The sequence below is a fragment of the Saimiri boliviensis genome, chromosome 17 (assembly GCF_048565385.1).
Source record: "Saimiri boliviensis isolate mSaiBol1 chromosome 17, mSaiBol1.pri, whole genome shotgun sequence".
NCBI classification, from domain to species: domain Eukaryota; kingdom Metazoa; phylum Chordata; class Mammalia; order Primates; family Cebidae; genus Saimiri; species Saimiri boliviensis.
In genome coordinates, this window is record NC_133465.1 from 43,857,268 (window position 1) to 43,871,351 (window position 14,084).

Below are 14,084 nucleotides of genomic sequence, written 5' to 3' on the forward strand. Positions count from 1 at the left end.
TCCAAGCTACTCCAGAGGCTGAGGCAGGAGAATCACTTGAACCTGGGAGATGGAGGTTGCGGTGAGCCAACATAGTGCCATTATACTCCAGGCTAGGCAACAAGAGCAAAACACCAACTCAAAAAAAAAAAAATTATCAAAAAGAATCAGAAAGTTAAAAAAATTAAAAAATAAATTAAAAATGTTATAGTAAGCTAAGATTAATTTATTATTGAAGAAAAATTTTTATAAATTTAGTGTAGCCTAAGTGTACAGTATTTATGATGTCTATGGTAGTGTACAGTAATGTCTTAGGCATTCATATTTAGTAACCACTCATTGACTCACCTAGAACAACTTCCAGTCCTGTAAGCTCCATTCACGGTAAATGCCTTATACAGGTGTTGCATCTTATTTTCTTTTGAGACAGGGTTTTGCTGTTGCCCAGGCTGGAGTGCAGTGGCCCAATCACAGCTCACTACAGCCTTGACCTCCCAGGCTCAAGTGATTCTGCTATCTCAGTCTCCCAAGTAGCTGGGACTGTAGGCATACACCATCACACTCAGCTAATTTTTGTACTTTCTGTAGAGATGAGGTTTTGGCATGGTCCCCAGATTGTTCTCAAACTCCTGGACTCAAGCAATCCACCTGCCTCAGCCTCCCAAAGTGCTGGGATTATAGGCATATCAGCTGGCTGCTGGAGCATCTTTTATATCATATTTTTACTGTATCTTTTCTATATTTAGAAATGTTTAGACATACAAATACCATTGTGTTACAACTGCCTATGGTATTCAGTACAGTAACATGCTGTACAGGTATATTGTAGCCTAGGAGCAATAGGGTATATACCATATACGCTAGGTGTATACAGCCTAGGACATACTGTAGGTTTATGTAAGTACCTTCTATGATGTTCATATATTGATGAAATTGCCTGAAACATATTCCTCAGAACATATCCCTGTTGTTAAGCAACAAATGACTGTACTCCCTTTATTTTTTTTCAGAGACAAGGTCTTGCTTTGTTGCCCAGGCTGGAGTGCAGTGGTGGCATGATTGCTCACTGTAACCTCAAACTCCTGGGCTCAAGTGACCCTACCCACTTTAGCCTCCTGAGTAGCTGGGACCACAGGCATGTGCTACCACACCAGCTAATTTTTTTTTTTTTTTTTTTTTGTAGAGACGGGGTTTCACTACGTTGCCCAGGCTAGTCTCAAACTCCGGGGCTCAATCAATCCTCCCATCTTGGCCTCCTGAAGTTCTGGGATTACAGGCATGAGGCACCAGACTTGGCCCAGACTCTTTAAATTGGCAAAATATCAAAGTATTGAGTTATGGAAAGCAGAATGCTAGAGGATGACCAAAGGGTTAATGAGTCCTGATTCACGCTGACCCAATGACTGATTACAGATTGAGTATCCCTTATCCAAAATGCTTGGGACCAGAAGTGTTTTGAATTTCCTATTTTTTTTTATTTTGGAACATTTGCATTATATTTACTAGCTGAGCATCTATAACTGGAATATCCAAACTCTGAAATGTTCCAATGAGCATTTCCTTATCATGTTAGCACTCAAAAAGTTTCAGATTCTGGAGCATTTCAAATTTGAGATTAGAGATATTCAATCTGAACATGGCTTCAAATAAGGCTAATTTATTTCCATTTATTACATGAATCCTGACCTTGAAGTTAAGTATTCAAAACAAAAATAAAATGTCCAGCCTGGATAGAGTGATAATACTTTCTCTCCATTTCTATCTCAAGCTACTAAAGATTACCTGTGGCAGCATTCTTTTGCTGGAATTTGGTTAAATACATGTTCATTCCTTTCTTAAAGTCCTGAGAAAACACAATTTTTAAAATCCAGGTAAGTCAGATCTCAGAATTTATAGTATATTTGCATATTAGTAATCAGAAACAAATTTACTCAAATACTCAATTATCAGATACGCTGAAATACATATATTCCACTGGTGCCTACTGCCTTTTATTTAATAATGTGTACTCTATGCCTTCTACTCTTGCTCTTGAGTTTTTTTTTTTTTTTTTGAGACTGAGTTTTGCTCTTGTTACCCAGGCTGGAGTGCAATGGCGCGATCTCGGCTCACTGCAACCTCCGCCTCCTGGGTTCAAGCAATTCTTCTGCCTCAGCCTCCCAAGAAGCTGGGACTACAGGTGTGCGCCACTGTGCCCAGCTAATTTTTGTATTTTTAGTAGAGACGGGTTTCACCATGTTGACCAGGACTGTCTCAATCTCCTGACCTCGTGATCCACCTGCCTCGGCCTCCCAAAGTGCTAGGATTACAGGCGTGAGCCACCGCGCCCGGCCTGCTCTTGAGTTTTATGCTAGCCCCCAAGTCCCACTCCCAAACATACTTGCACATCATTCATCTAAGAGACCACAGTAATCAACTTCAAATAAATTGAATTCTCATTCTTTTTGGTCATTAAAAAAAAAAATGAAGACAAGCCAGAAACTATTTGGGAACTTAATCCAAATAAAGTGAGACTTTTTTCATGCAAAACTCTGTGACTTCACCATAAAATAATGAAATATTTAAAAAAATTTTTTTACCTTATCCCCAATGTAGTCATGCAGCATTCGGATGACAGATGCACCTTTGCTATATGATATAGCATCAAATATCTCATCAACCTCAGATGGATGGCCCACACTGACCTGGCAGACAGTGTGATTCAGGGTTATGACAGGAAGCAGATAGCCTGTAATACTGAATTACATAAAACGCTTTCTAGGAAAACCCTTCTAACTTATATATTTTTTGCCTTTAACTCACTCATAATGTATAATGACAATCCTCAAAAAAATGTAACTAATAATAATAAAATTAAATAGAAAACGATTTCTGTCATCCCTTAGAGCCTGGGTTCCAGTCCTTTGTTTTGCTGGGAGAGAAGTAACTATGGTTCTGTTTATTCTTGGTGGAGTTGTAGGGGAGGGATAAGGAAGACATGGAGGTGCAGAACATTAGATTTCTTGTACAAATTGTAATGACTTACAATTATATGGAACCCTAATTAAATTAAATACATTGAAGTAGGATTATAACTCTAGGTATTTTTTGTTTGTTTGTTTGAGACAGTCTCGCTCTTGTTGCCCAGGCTGGAGTGCAATGGCATTATCTCGGCTCACCGCAACCTCCACCTCCCGGGTTCAAGTGATTCTCCTGCCTCGGCCTCCCAAGTAGCTGAGATTACAGGCATGTGCCACCATGCCTAGCTAATTTTGTATTTTTTAGTAAATATTGGTCAGGCTGGTCCTGAACTCTTGACCTCAGGTGATCCACCTGTCTCGGCCTCCCAAAGTGCTAGGATTATAGGCGTAAGCCAACGCACCCGGCCAACTCTAGTTCTTTAGATGCAGAATTTATATATATAAACTGAGGTAAGGATAAGCTAAGTTAATAGAATTAAAGTATTCACAAAGCAGACCCTGACAATAAAATAACATGTCCAGAATTTTCCTTGACATAAACAATGGAACCATAGTGTTACCTAACAGGTATGATTTCTCCCATACTATAATTTTTTTTAATAGAAATGAGTTCTTGCTATGTTGACCAAGCTAGTCAAACAATTCCTCAAGCGATCCTCCCATCTTGGCCTCCCAAATCATGAGCCACCGTGCTGGCCCTCTCCCATAGTATTTAATAGAAATGTATTTAATGAATGTGTATGGGTACACAGGCCCTGCTTTACAAAGACCAATTTTGTTTTTGTGTGTTTTTTTTGAGACAGAGTTTCACTATTGTTGTTCAGGCTAGAGTACAATAGCACAATCTCGGCTCACTGCAACCTCCACCTCCCGGGTTCAAGTGATTCTTCTGCCTCAGCCTCCCAAGTAGCTGAGATTATATGCATGTGCCATGTCCCCTGGCTAAATGTGTATTTTTTTCAGAGACAGGGTTTCTCCATGTTGGTCAGGCTGGTCTTGAACTCCTGACTTCAGGTCATCCACCTGCTTTGGCCTCCCAAAGTGCTGGGATTACAGACATGAGCCACGACACTAGCCAGACCAATTTTTTTTTATACTGCCTACCTTAAAAAGAAATGTTGGCCAGGCGAGGTAGCTCAGGACTGTAATCCCAGCAGGGGAGGCCAAGGCATGTGGATCACGAGGTTGGGAGTTTGAGACCAGCCTGGATAACATGGTGAAACCCCATCTCTACTAAAAATACGAAAATTAGCCAGGCATGGTGGTGAGCGCTTGTAATCCCAGCTACTCGGTAGGCTGAGGCAGTAAAATCTCTTGAACCTGGGAGGTGCAGGTTGCAGTGAGCCGAGATCACACCATTACACTCCAGCCTGGGCGACAGAGCAAGTCTCCATCTCAAAAAATAAGTAGAACTTAGACTTATTAGCTTTTTAAGACTGGAAAAATGAACTAGTAGAATAGCCTATGCTCTTTTTTCTTGTGTTCAAAATCCAAAGTATCTATATAACAAATTACGTATTTCATTGTAAATGAGAGCAGTCACAGGCTAATGGTTGGAAAGTACGGCTCACTTCAATAGGATGGCTGTTATCTAAGGCATCAAGCTCCTGGGCACGGGTGTAATCGGCAGAAACAAACTGAGTCCAGATATCATACTCTGGGAAGCAGTGGTCTACACACAGATATTCAATCCAAGATGCAAAACCTTCATTTAACCAAAGATGAGTCCACCATTCCTAAAAACAAAAGATGAAAATACTTAAATGAAATGATTGTCATTCTACTAATCTAAGAAACTCACATGTCCCTTCTACTATACTCCAAAACTCACAATTTAATGAACTAAAATTCAGTTCAAAACATTGGGTAAAGAACTCACATTTCTGAAAAAGAGAGAAGACTATCATACACTGAGCATTTCTTTAAAAACAAAAAACGAAAAAAAGAGGGAGAAGATTAAAAGAGATGTCAAGAAAGGCCAACTGGTGATATCAGAATTTTATCTAAGGGTCATTTTATATTCTTTTCCTATTTTTTTTGAGACAAAGTCTCACTCTGTCACCAGGTTGGAGTACTCCTTAGTAGCTGGGATTACAGGTGTGTCACTATGCCCAGCTAATTTTTGTATTTTTAATGGAGACGGGGTTTTGGATGTTGGTCAGGCTGGTATTGAACTCCTGACCTCAAGTGATCTGCCTGCTTCAGCCTCCCAAAGTGCTGGGATTACAGGTGTGAGCCACCATGCCTGGCCAAAGAATATTTTCAACACGTTATAAATAACTTCCCCCTCAAACCCAGACAGGGTCTCATTCTGTTGCCGAGGATGGAGTGGCAGTGGCACCATCATAGCTCATTGCAGCCTTAAACTCCTAGGCTCAAGCGATTCTCCTGCCTCAGCCTGCCAAAGTGCTGGGATTACATGCATGAGCCACTTGCACCCAGTCCTAAGTATAGAAAATATCATGTAGAATTTAGTAAAGGATTATCTCTGAAAAACAAAAACAAAAACAAAAAAAAACCAGAAAACTATCAGAGCCAAATAAAGAAAAACGGAAATGACAGGGGAAAACCACTGACTAATGAGTTCAATGTTCAAGAGAAACTGAAAAACAGTGCTGCTTATATAAAAATTATGTGAAATTAAACATAAATGTTGTAGTTCATAAATGAATGGTGTTTCAGCACTTACGGAATATGAAATTATCACCTGTTAAATCAGAATGTGTAGTAAATGAAATGGACAAAAAATATGAGTGACAGATAAAATCAATTTAAAAAAAATTTTTAAAGGTCTTAATCTAAATTTTATTAAAGTTGATTAAGACTATTAGTAAAAGAAAGCAGGCCAGGCACAATGGCTTACTCCTATAATCCCAGTACTCTGGGAGGTCAAGGTAGGAGGATCACTTGAGTCCAGGAGTTTAAGATGAGCCTGGGCAACATAGTGCAAGACCGTCTCTAAAAAAATTAAGAAGTAAGCCAGGCACGGTGGCTCAAGCCTATAATCCCAGCGCTTTGGGAGGCTGAGGTGGGTGGATCACGAGGTCAAGAGATCGAGACCATCCTGGTCAACATGGTGAAACCCCGTCTCTACCAAAAATACAAGACATTAGCTGGGCATGGTGGCGTGTGCCTGTAATCCCAGCTACTCAGGAAGCTGAGGCAGGAGAATTGTCTGAACCCAGGAGGCGGAGGTTGCGGTGAACCAAGATCGCGCCATTGCACTCCAGCCTGGGTAACAAGAGTGAAACTCTGTCTCCCAAAAAAAAAAAAAAAAAAAAATTAAGAAGTAAAATTAGCTGGGCATGGTGGCGCGTGCCTGTAATCCCAGCTACTCAGGAGGCTGAGGCAGGAGAATTGCCTGAACCCAGGAGGTGAAGGTTGCGGTGAGCCGAGATCGCGCCATTGCACTCCAGCCTGGGTAACAAGAGCGAAACTCCGTCTCAAAAATAAATAAATAAATAAAAAATAAATAAAAATAAATAAATAAAAATAAAAATAAAAAAAAAAGAAGTAAAAAAATTCGCTGGTCATGGTGACACACACCTGTTGGGAGGCTAAGGCAAGAGGATTACGTAAGCCCAGGAAGATGAGGCTGCAGTGAACCATGATTGTGCCACTGCACTCCATCTTGTGTGACAGAGAGAGATCCTGTTCCCCACTCCCAATCAGCCCCCCACAAAAAAGGCAGGTGTGATAGCTCATGCCTATAATCCCAGCACTTTGGGAAGCTGAGATGGGAGGATTGCTTAAGCCCAGGAGTTTGAGACCAGCTAGGTAACACAGTAAAACGTTGTCGCTACAAAAAGTGCAAAAATTAGCCGAGTATGGTGCCATACATCCACACACCTGTAATCCCAGCTACTCAGGAGGCGAACATAGGAGGATCGCTTGAGTCCAGAGGTCAAGACTGTAATGAGCCATGATTGTGCCACTGCACTCCAGCTTAAGTGACAGAGTGAGACTCTGTCTTTTAAAAAAAAAAAAAATTGATATTAAGTAGTAAGTGGCTATTTGCCTAGTAGCTTCCTAAGATCAACTGGTATAAAATGAAATTTATTTTCCAACCTATCCCTAAACCCTTGGAATTTCAGCTTTAATAACACAAACCCAGGAAAAAGTTGTTTAAAAACAGTAAGAATGTATACATTTCCCCTACTAAAATTTATTTCTGGTAGTTTCAAAATAAAATCATGAAGTTCTCTCAAAGCCAAGCAAAAACATTATTTGGTACAAAGTAGCAAACTCGCTGCATTAGAAGAAAAGGCCATTTCTTCACATATTTGAATACAGGCACCAAAACATAGTTCCACATGAAATTATATTTCAGGCCGGGCGCAGTGGCTCATGCCTGTAATCGCAGCACTTTGGGAGGCCGAGGCGGGTGGATCACGAGGTCAAGAGATCGAGACCATCCTGGTCAATATGGTGAACCCCGTCTCTACTAAAAATACAAAAATTAGTGGGGCATGGTGGCGCACGCCTGTAGACCCAGCTACTAGGGAGGCTGAGGCAGGAGAATTGCTTGAACCCAGGAGGCAGAGGTTGCGGTGAGCCGAGATCGTGCCATTGCACTCCAGTCTGGGTAACAAGAGCGAAACTCCGTCTCAAAAAAAAAAAAAGAAATTATATTTCAAAGAATTTTTTTTCACATGTAAAATTTTAAACATGTAAAACAAAAGGAAAGGATTTATTTTCAAGAGTTGACTTTCTGTAGAAACTCTCTCAGACACGTAATAGTTGCTAAATGTCTTACATTCTTATTTCTATGAGGTATGGACTCAATCTACATTCAAATTACGTTCTGCTCTTTGGCAGCCTAAAATGCTGTCAGGGAATCTAGCTGGCTCCAAAATACCCAGTTCTTTAATTGAAGAGGTACTTCTAGTTCACTTATTAAATGCTGTGCTCCTAAGCTCTAACATAGCTGGCATTCATAAATGGTATTTATTTAGAGTAACAGTGAAAAGTCAGGACTAAAGGACAGAGATCATTTACTGCAAACAAGAATTTCAAGAGAACAGTTCAGATCTTAATACAACTTTATTCTGTAGTTACTCTGCAGTCTGTTTACTTTTATTTCATTAAATTTCAACTTAACATTTAGGCAATGAAAAAACTGACTCCTAAAAACATTTTTCTCTAATTAAAGATCAGTTTGTTATTCATCGGGTTACTTTCAGATGTGAATAGATTAACAATAAGATTCGAGAAACTACAGTTAGCCTGGAATCTCACTGCATGATTCATTCACCTATACCTAAGAGGAATCTTTTTCTCTCACCCAAATTAGTATCTTGACTTTTCCCATTTACAGACAAATTCTAGAACAGTTTAGGAAGTGTCTGTTGAATAAAGACTGTCCATATGCTCTTGTTCAATGCGGAAATTCTGATAAGCCCTTTCAAAGCAGACCTTTTAAAATAAAACTTTTCTATCGTTCAATTATTTTTTTGGCACAGTGTTGCAGCCAAACTTGAAATACTATGTAGCCAAAGTAATGTTCAGTAGGATGAAGATAAATATATTTGAGCACTTAAAAATATTAAATACCATAGTAACAAGATTTCCAAACCATTGATGGGCGAGTTCATGTCCCACAACCAGAGCAACCCACTGGCGTGATGAAGAACAGGAATTTTTTGGATCAATAAGCAATGCAGTCTCCCTGTGTTTAAAAAAAGAAAAAATAAATAAATTTAAACAATAAAAGTGGGCATGCATAAGTTGGGGAGATTCAGACAGTAAATGAGATGGTCAAGTTAGGCTTTAGAGATATTAGGAAATGTATTTCCTAATATGGATAGAAAAAGTTCCAGGAAGATTAAAGACTACCCCAACAGAATTCACACAACAGAATATCAAAGATGTGACACAAGTTTCATTATCAGTTTGTTGATAGGATTAGCTGTCTGAAATTCTGGAAAAACCACTGTCTAAGGGATTAGGGATTACTGTGCTAAGTGGAGAGAAAAGGAAGTCCTTCCATTAAATGAGGGGAGTGGTGGAGGAAGACGCATTCCACAGTCACAAAAACAACATTTAGCTGGCTGTCTAAAACAGCTCATTTAAGAAGGCAACTGAAAGTGGAAGGCAAAAATTTGTTTACAAACAGGCTCTGCTTTTGAAAGTTATACAACTCACATGTTTATGTTGTGGTGACAGACATGTGAAAACTTGGCTAGAAGATATGAAATCAGGGATGGTTCTTCAAGCTGGATAAATAGCTATGAAACTACTGGGAGGAAAGAAAGGCACTACAATGAGAAACTGAGCCAAGAATATATCTAAAAATGCTACTAATGCCAGATGCTCACTTTAAAATCTTACACCCTCAGATAGTAGCACCAAAGGCAGGGGAGTCCATCTGCATTCTTGAAATGTGTGTCGATGTGGGGGAAGGTAGAAAAATTTATACCAGATCATAAAGCAGAAGCTACTCAACTGTGATTAGGAGGGAGACCCTTATGAAATCAATGGTTGAAAAGATAAGGCAGGGTAATACATCATTAACATACCTATAAGTAACAAGGCCCCAGTTCTCCATGGCACCTTCATAAAATAAATATAAACATTTATTGATACATATACATACTCTTTCACCAAATGTCACAAAATTTTAAAAAGTTATTACAATTCAGCAATAAAATGAAATTTACTTTACCAGCTGCAAAGTCTGCAATAGCAATGAGATCAATTTTAGGTAGAGGATAAGGAACATTGAAGTAGTCCTTATAAAAAGGCAAGGTTTTAGCAGCAACCTATAAAAGTATAAACAAAATAACCATCTAATAAATATCTTATTATAATTCATATTGAAACCCAGAAAGGAATCCTGTTGCAAGCCAATGTATCGTAAATTACTAGAAATTAATACTGGGGAGCCCTACCTCGGAGGACTGCCTTAGCCCCAGACTTTGAATACATGGCCAAACTTTAATCCATTTGTAACTTGATATGTAAATATATAATTACATATTTTCCCACCCATTCCCTAGAGAAATTCCACTCTTACATTCTCTTAATTACTATTTTATAAAATAACAAAACACCAAGATTGGCATTTCCAAAATTCTATTAAAAATAACCAAGTAGCACAACTTTCAGATTAAATTATAAATAACTGTTCTAATAATTGATCAGAAATGTAAATTCCCCAACCTGGAGTTATGGACTGTTGGAACAATCCTCTTCAAGTACATTTACCTCTAACGCAAATTTTCCTTGCTCTGCTTTGCCAACAGGAGTGTAAACACGGACACACACACCATCTTTTGACCTTGTTTCTACAAAGTCATATTCACCCACAACAAATGCCACCAGATATGTAGACATAACAGGTGTGCGGGCAAACTTCACTTCCACTAAATTTTCATCATCAGGGTATGGTTTCCGGTCAATTACATTCTTTAAGGAAAAAAAAAAAAGAAAAATTTAAATAGGCTTACATTAATACCGTAGAGCAAATACCAGCCAAAAACTGTAGGCTTTATTGCATCTCTTTCCCCCTTTCTAGCATGGCTTATGTCTCTGTCACAATTCATCCAGCGCTTTTATGCTGCCTTTAAGAAGGAAAGTGGTCTGATAAATAAAACACTCATACTAAGAAGTTGGAGGGCTGGGCACGGTGGCTATACCTGCAATCCCAGCACTTTGGGAGGCTGAGGTGTGCGGATCACAAGGTCAAGAGATCGAGACCATCTTTAGTAGACATGGTAAACCCCATCTCTACTAAAAATACAAAAATTAGCCTGGCATGGTGGCATACGCCTGTAGTTCCAGCTACTTGGGAGGTTGAGGTAGGAGAATCGCTTGAACCCAGGAGGCGCTGGTTGCAGTGAGCCGAGATCATGCCACTGCACTACAGCCTGGCGACAGAGTGAGACTCCATCTCAAAAAAAAAAAAAAGAAGTTGGAGGCTGAAGTGTTAGAACTACCAAGGACCTGTGAGACAAAAGAGAAATGGACTTTTCTTGAATACTTATTATAAGCCAGGCATTGGGATGATTTAAGTAAAGGCTTATACTTTTCAACTGACATAGGTTTAGAAGAAAATGACTATTAATAAAAATAAAATATATTGTAGAATCTTCCATTTCAAAGGATACAAACTTCTAGGGCTAGGGCTTTCTCTACCAAAGTTGGCTCTAATCTTATTTGTGAAGAAATCTGAACTTTACCTTTAGAGTCCCTAATTTCCCTATGGTGCTCTCCCTCTTTTTCCTATTCAAGCTCTGTTTCCTCAAGCTCTCTCTATTCTTCCTTCTAAGGAAGACTTATTCAAGAACAAACTGATAAATTCACTAATGCTGAAGTGTGAATGAATATTTCAGTTTAACATATTAGCCTCCTCTCTAACAATATGTGAGGAGAGAATGACATTCTATTTACGGGATTCTCTCCACCAACAAGTAGGCAAAAGCCAGTTATTTTCAGGTGCAGTAGGTTTTTCCAAGTTCCCCACACAAGACAGTCCTAGACAATACACTTCAAGTGGGGAATGCTTACTCTGTTTATGAATGAAATCAGTAACACTGGTGAAGAGAACACATTCCAATAATACAAACAGCCAGAAACCTAAATATATTTCATTATGCAACCGTATCTTTGAATTAAAAAAAATTTTTTTTTTAAATAGAGACAAGGTCTTGCTGTGTTCTAACTTCTTTTGCGTGTGTGTGAGACAAAGTCTCACTTGGTCGCCCAGGCTGGAGTGCAGTGGCGCAGTCTCGGCTCACTGCAGCCTCCATCTCCCAAGTTCAAGCAATTCTCCTGCCTCAGCCTCCCAAGTAGGTGGGATTACAGGTGCCTGCCACCATATCTCACTAGTTTTTAAGTTAGTAGAGATGGGGTTTTACTATGTTGGCCAGGCTGGTCTTGAACTCCTAGCCTCAAATAATCCACCTACCTCAGCCTCCCAAAGTGCTGGATTATAGGCATGAGCCACCATGCCTGGCCTATTTTTAAGAGATGCAGTCTTGCTCTGTCACCCAGGCTGGAATATAGTGGCACAATCATGGTTCACTGCACCACTGAACTCCTAAGTTTGAGAGATCCTCCCACATCAGCCTCCTAAGTAGCTAGGATTACAGGCAAGTGCCACTATATCTGGGTTTTTTTTTCCTTAATTTATTTTTGGATGCCACTACACAAACGGCTAATTTTTAAGTTTTAAATTTTTATAGAAATGAGGTCTCACTATGTTGCCCAATTTGGTCTCAAACTCCCAGCCTCAAGCAATCCTCCTGCTTTGTCCTCCCAAAGCACTGAGATTACAGGCAAGAGTCACTGTGCCTTGCTTTCTTTTGACATTTAATAAGTCAAGACCTTTTTCATCTTTTTTTTTGGAGATAGGCTCTGGCTCTGTCACTCAGGCTGGAATGCAGTGGTGTGTTCTTGGCTCACTGCAACCTCTGCTTCCTGGGTTCAAGTGGTCCTCTCACCTCAGCCTCCCAAGTAGCTGGGACTACAGATCTGCACTACCACACCCAGATAATTTTTGTATTTTTAGTAAAGATGGGTTTTCACCATGATGGACAGGCTGGTCTTCAACTTCTGACCTCAAGTGATCTGCTCACCTTGGCTTCCCAAAGTGCTAGGATGACTGGTGTAAGCCACCACATCTAGTCCAAGATCTTTTTCTTTTAGGTACTATAAATCTATTAAACTTGTCACTTATGTCACTTATTTGCCTCTCTGAATTAAAAGAATTGGATAATCTTATAAATATACTTAACAAGGTATATGGCAAGGAAGAAAATCTTCCAAAAATAAGGTTATCAAGAAAAAGAGAACTTGGCTGGGCATGGTGGCTCATGCCTATAATCCCAGCACTTTGGGAGGCTGAGGCAGGAAGACAGCTTGAGCCCAGGAATTTGAGACCAGCCTGGGCAATACAGTGAGACCCCAACTCTACAAGAAAAAAAAAAAAGAAAGAAAGAAAAAGAGGGCTTATTGAAAATAAAGAAAACTAACATTATGTTCCTATAATACACCAAGCACTGTGGCAAGTGGTTTCATGTTATCCCATCTAATCAGCAAACTAAATCTGCTAAAGCCTATTAAAAATTTAGATAGACTTATAAACACATACATACCATGTTTGATAAAGCTACTCTGTCTTTAGGAACAACCAATGAGATATCAAAAGTTGCTTTGATAGCAGGCTCATCCCAGCAAGGAAAAGCCCTCCGGGCATCAGTAGCCTTAAGAAAAGAATATGAAATATAAATACCTTAGAATTAACCTAACAAGTTATTTCATAAAGCAGTCATCATTTTTCTCTGTCATTCATTCATTCCCTTGTTCAAATATTTACTTTCTCTTCAGTGCCAGGCAACAAGCTAGGCATTAACTAGAAAGAAAATACAACACTTGTTACCACTGCCATTCCAGCAATTATCCAGGAACTGGGTCTGCTATGGATTTTAACAACATATTATAATTATTTATAACTAATTTTTTGTTTCTAATAAAAGATTTTAACATTTTGAATTTAATGCAAATGTCTTCATCAATGATATTAACACAACACAGAGCACAGAGCAGTAAAGAATATGCTATAAGAATTCAAAGTTGGAGGCCGGGCACAGTGGCTCATGCCTCTAATCCCAGCACTTTGGGAGGTCGAGGCGGGTGGATCACGAGGTCAAGAGATCGAGACCATCCTGGTCAACAAGGTGAAACCCCATCTCTACTAAAAATACAAAAATTAGCTGGGCATGGTGGTGTGTGCCTGTGATCCCAGCTACTTGGGAGGCTAAGGCAGGAGAATTGCTTGAACCCAGGAGGCGGAGGTTGCAGTGAGCCGAGATCGTGCCATTGCACTCCAGCCTGGGTAACAAGAGCGAAACTTTGTCTCCAACAAAAAAAAAAAAAAAAAGAATTCAAAGTTGGGAAAACATGGTAAGTTGCCTCTCTGGCTTTTATTTTTAAATTAAAAATAAAAATATTCTCAATATTTGATGTGCTTTGTTCTTTATCTGGAATGGCAGCAATGGGACTAAAGACAGAGGCTCTATCAATTCAAAACAGATCATTCATTTAATGGCATTTCCATATGCTACACATGAAACTGTCGCCACTTGACCTACTTAAGAGTCCTCATTCTTTCATTAAAAATTTAAAAAGATCAAACTTATTATG

The 14,084-nt window shown here is 39.4% G+C and overlaps 1 protein-coding gene across 3 annotated transcripts in view; it reads right to left on the minus strand.

The window, feature by feature from the left end:
* The window catches only part of NPEPPS (aminopeptidase puromycin sensitive), a 101,555-nt gene that overhangs the window by 34,886 nt on the left and 52,585 nt on the right, over positions 1-14,084 (minus strand). For all 3 annotated transcript variants that reach the window (XM_074388658.1, XM_039475946.2, XM_074388657.1), the window contains exons 5-12: positions 13,037-13,144; positions 10,146-10,346; positions 9,604-9,700; positions 9,458-9,491; positions 8,493-8,607; positions 4,511-4,675; positions 2,559-2,663; positions 1,762-1,822 (exon numbers count right to left, since the gene is read on the minus strand). In XM_074388658.1, coding sequence (XP_074244759.1) covers positions 1,762-1,822; positions 2,559-2,663; positions 4,511-4,675; positions 8,493-8,607; positions 9,458-9,491; positions 9,604-9,700; positions 10,146-10,346; positions 13,037-13,144 — 886 coding nt within the window. The remainder of the gene's footprint in view (positions 1-1,761; positions 1,823-2,558; positions 2,664-4,510; positions 4,676-8,492; positions 8,608-9,457; positions 9,492-9,603; positions 9,701-10,145; positions 10,347-13,036; positions 13,145-14,084) is intronic.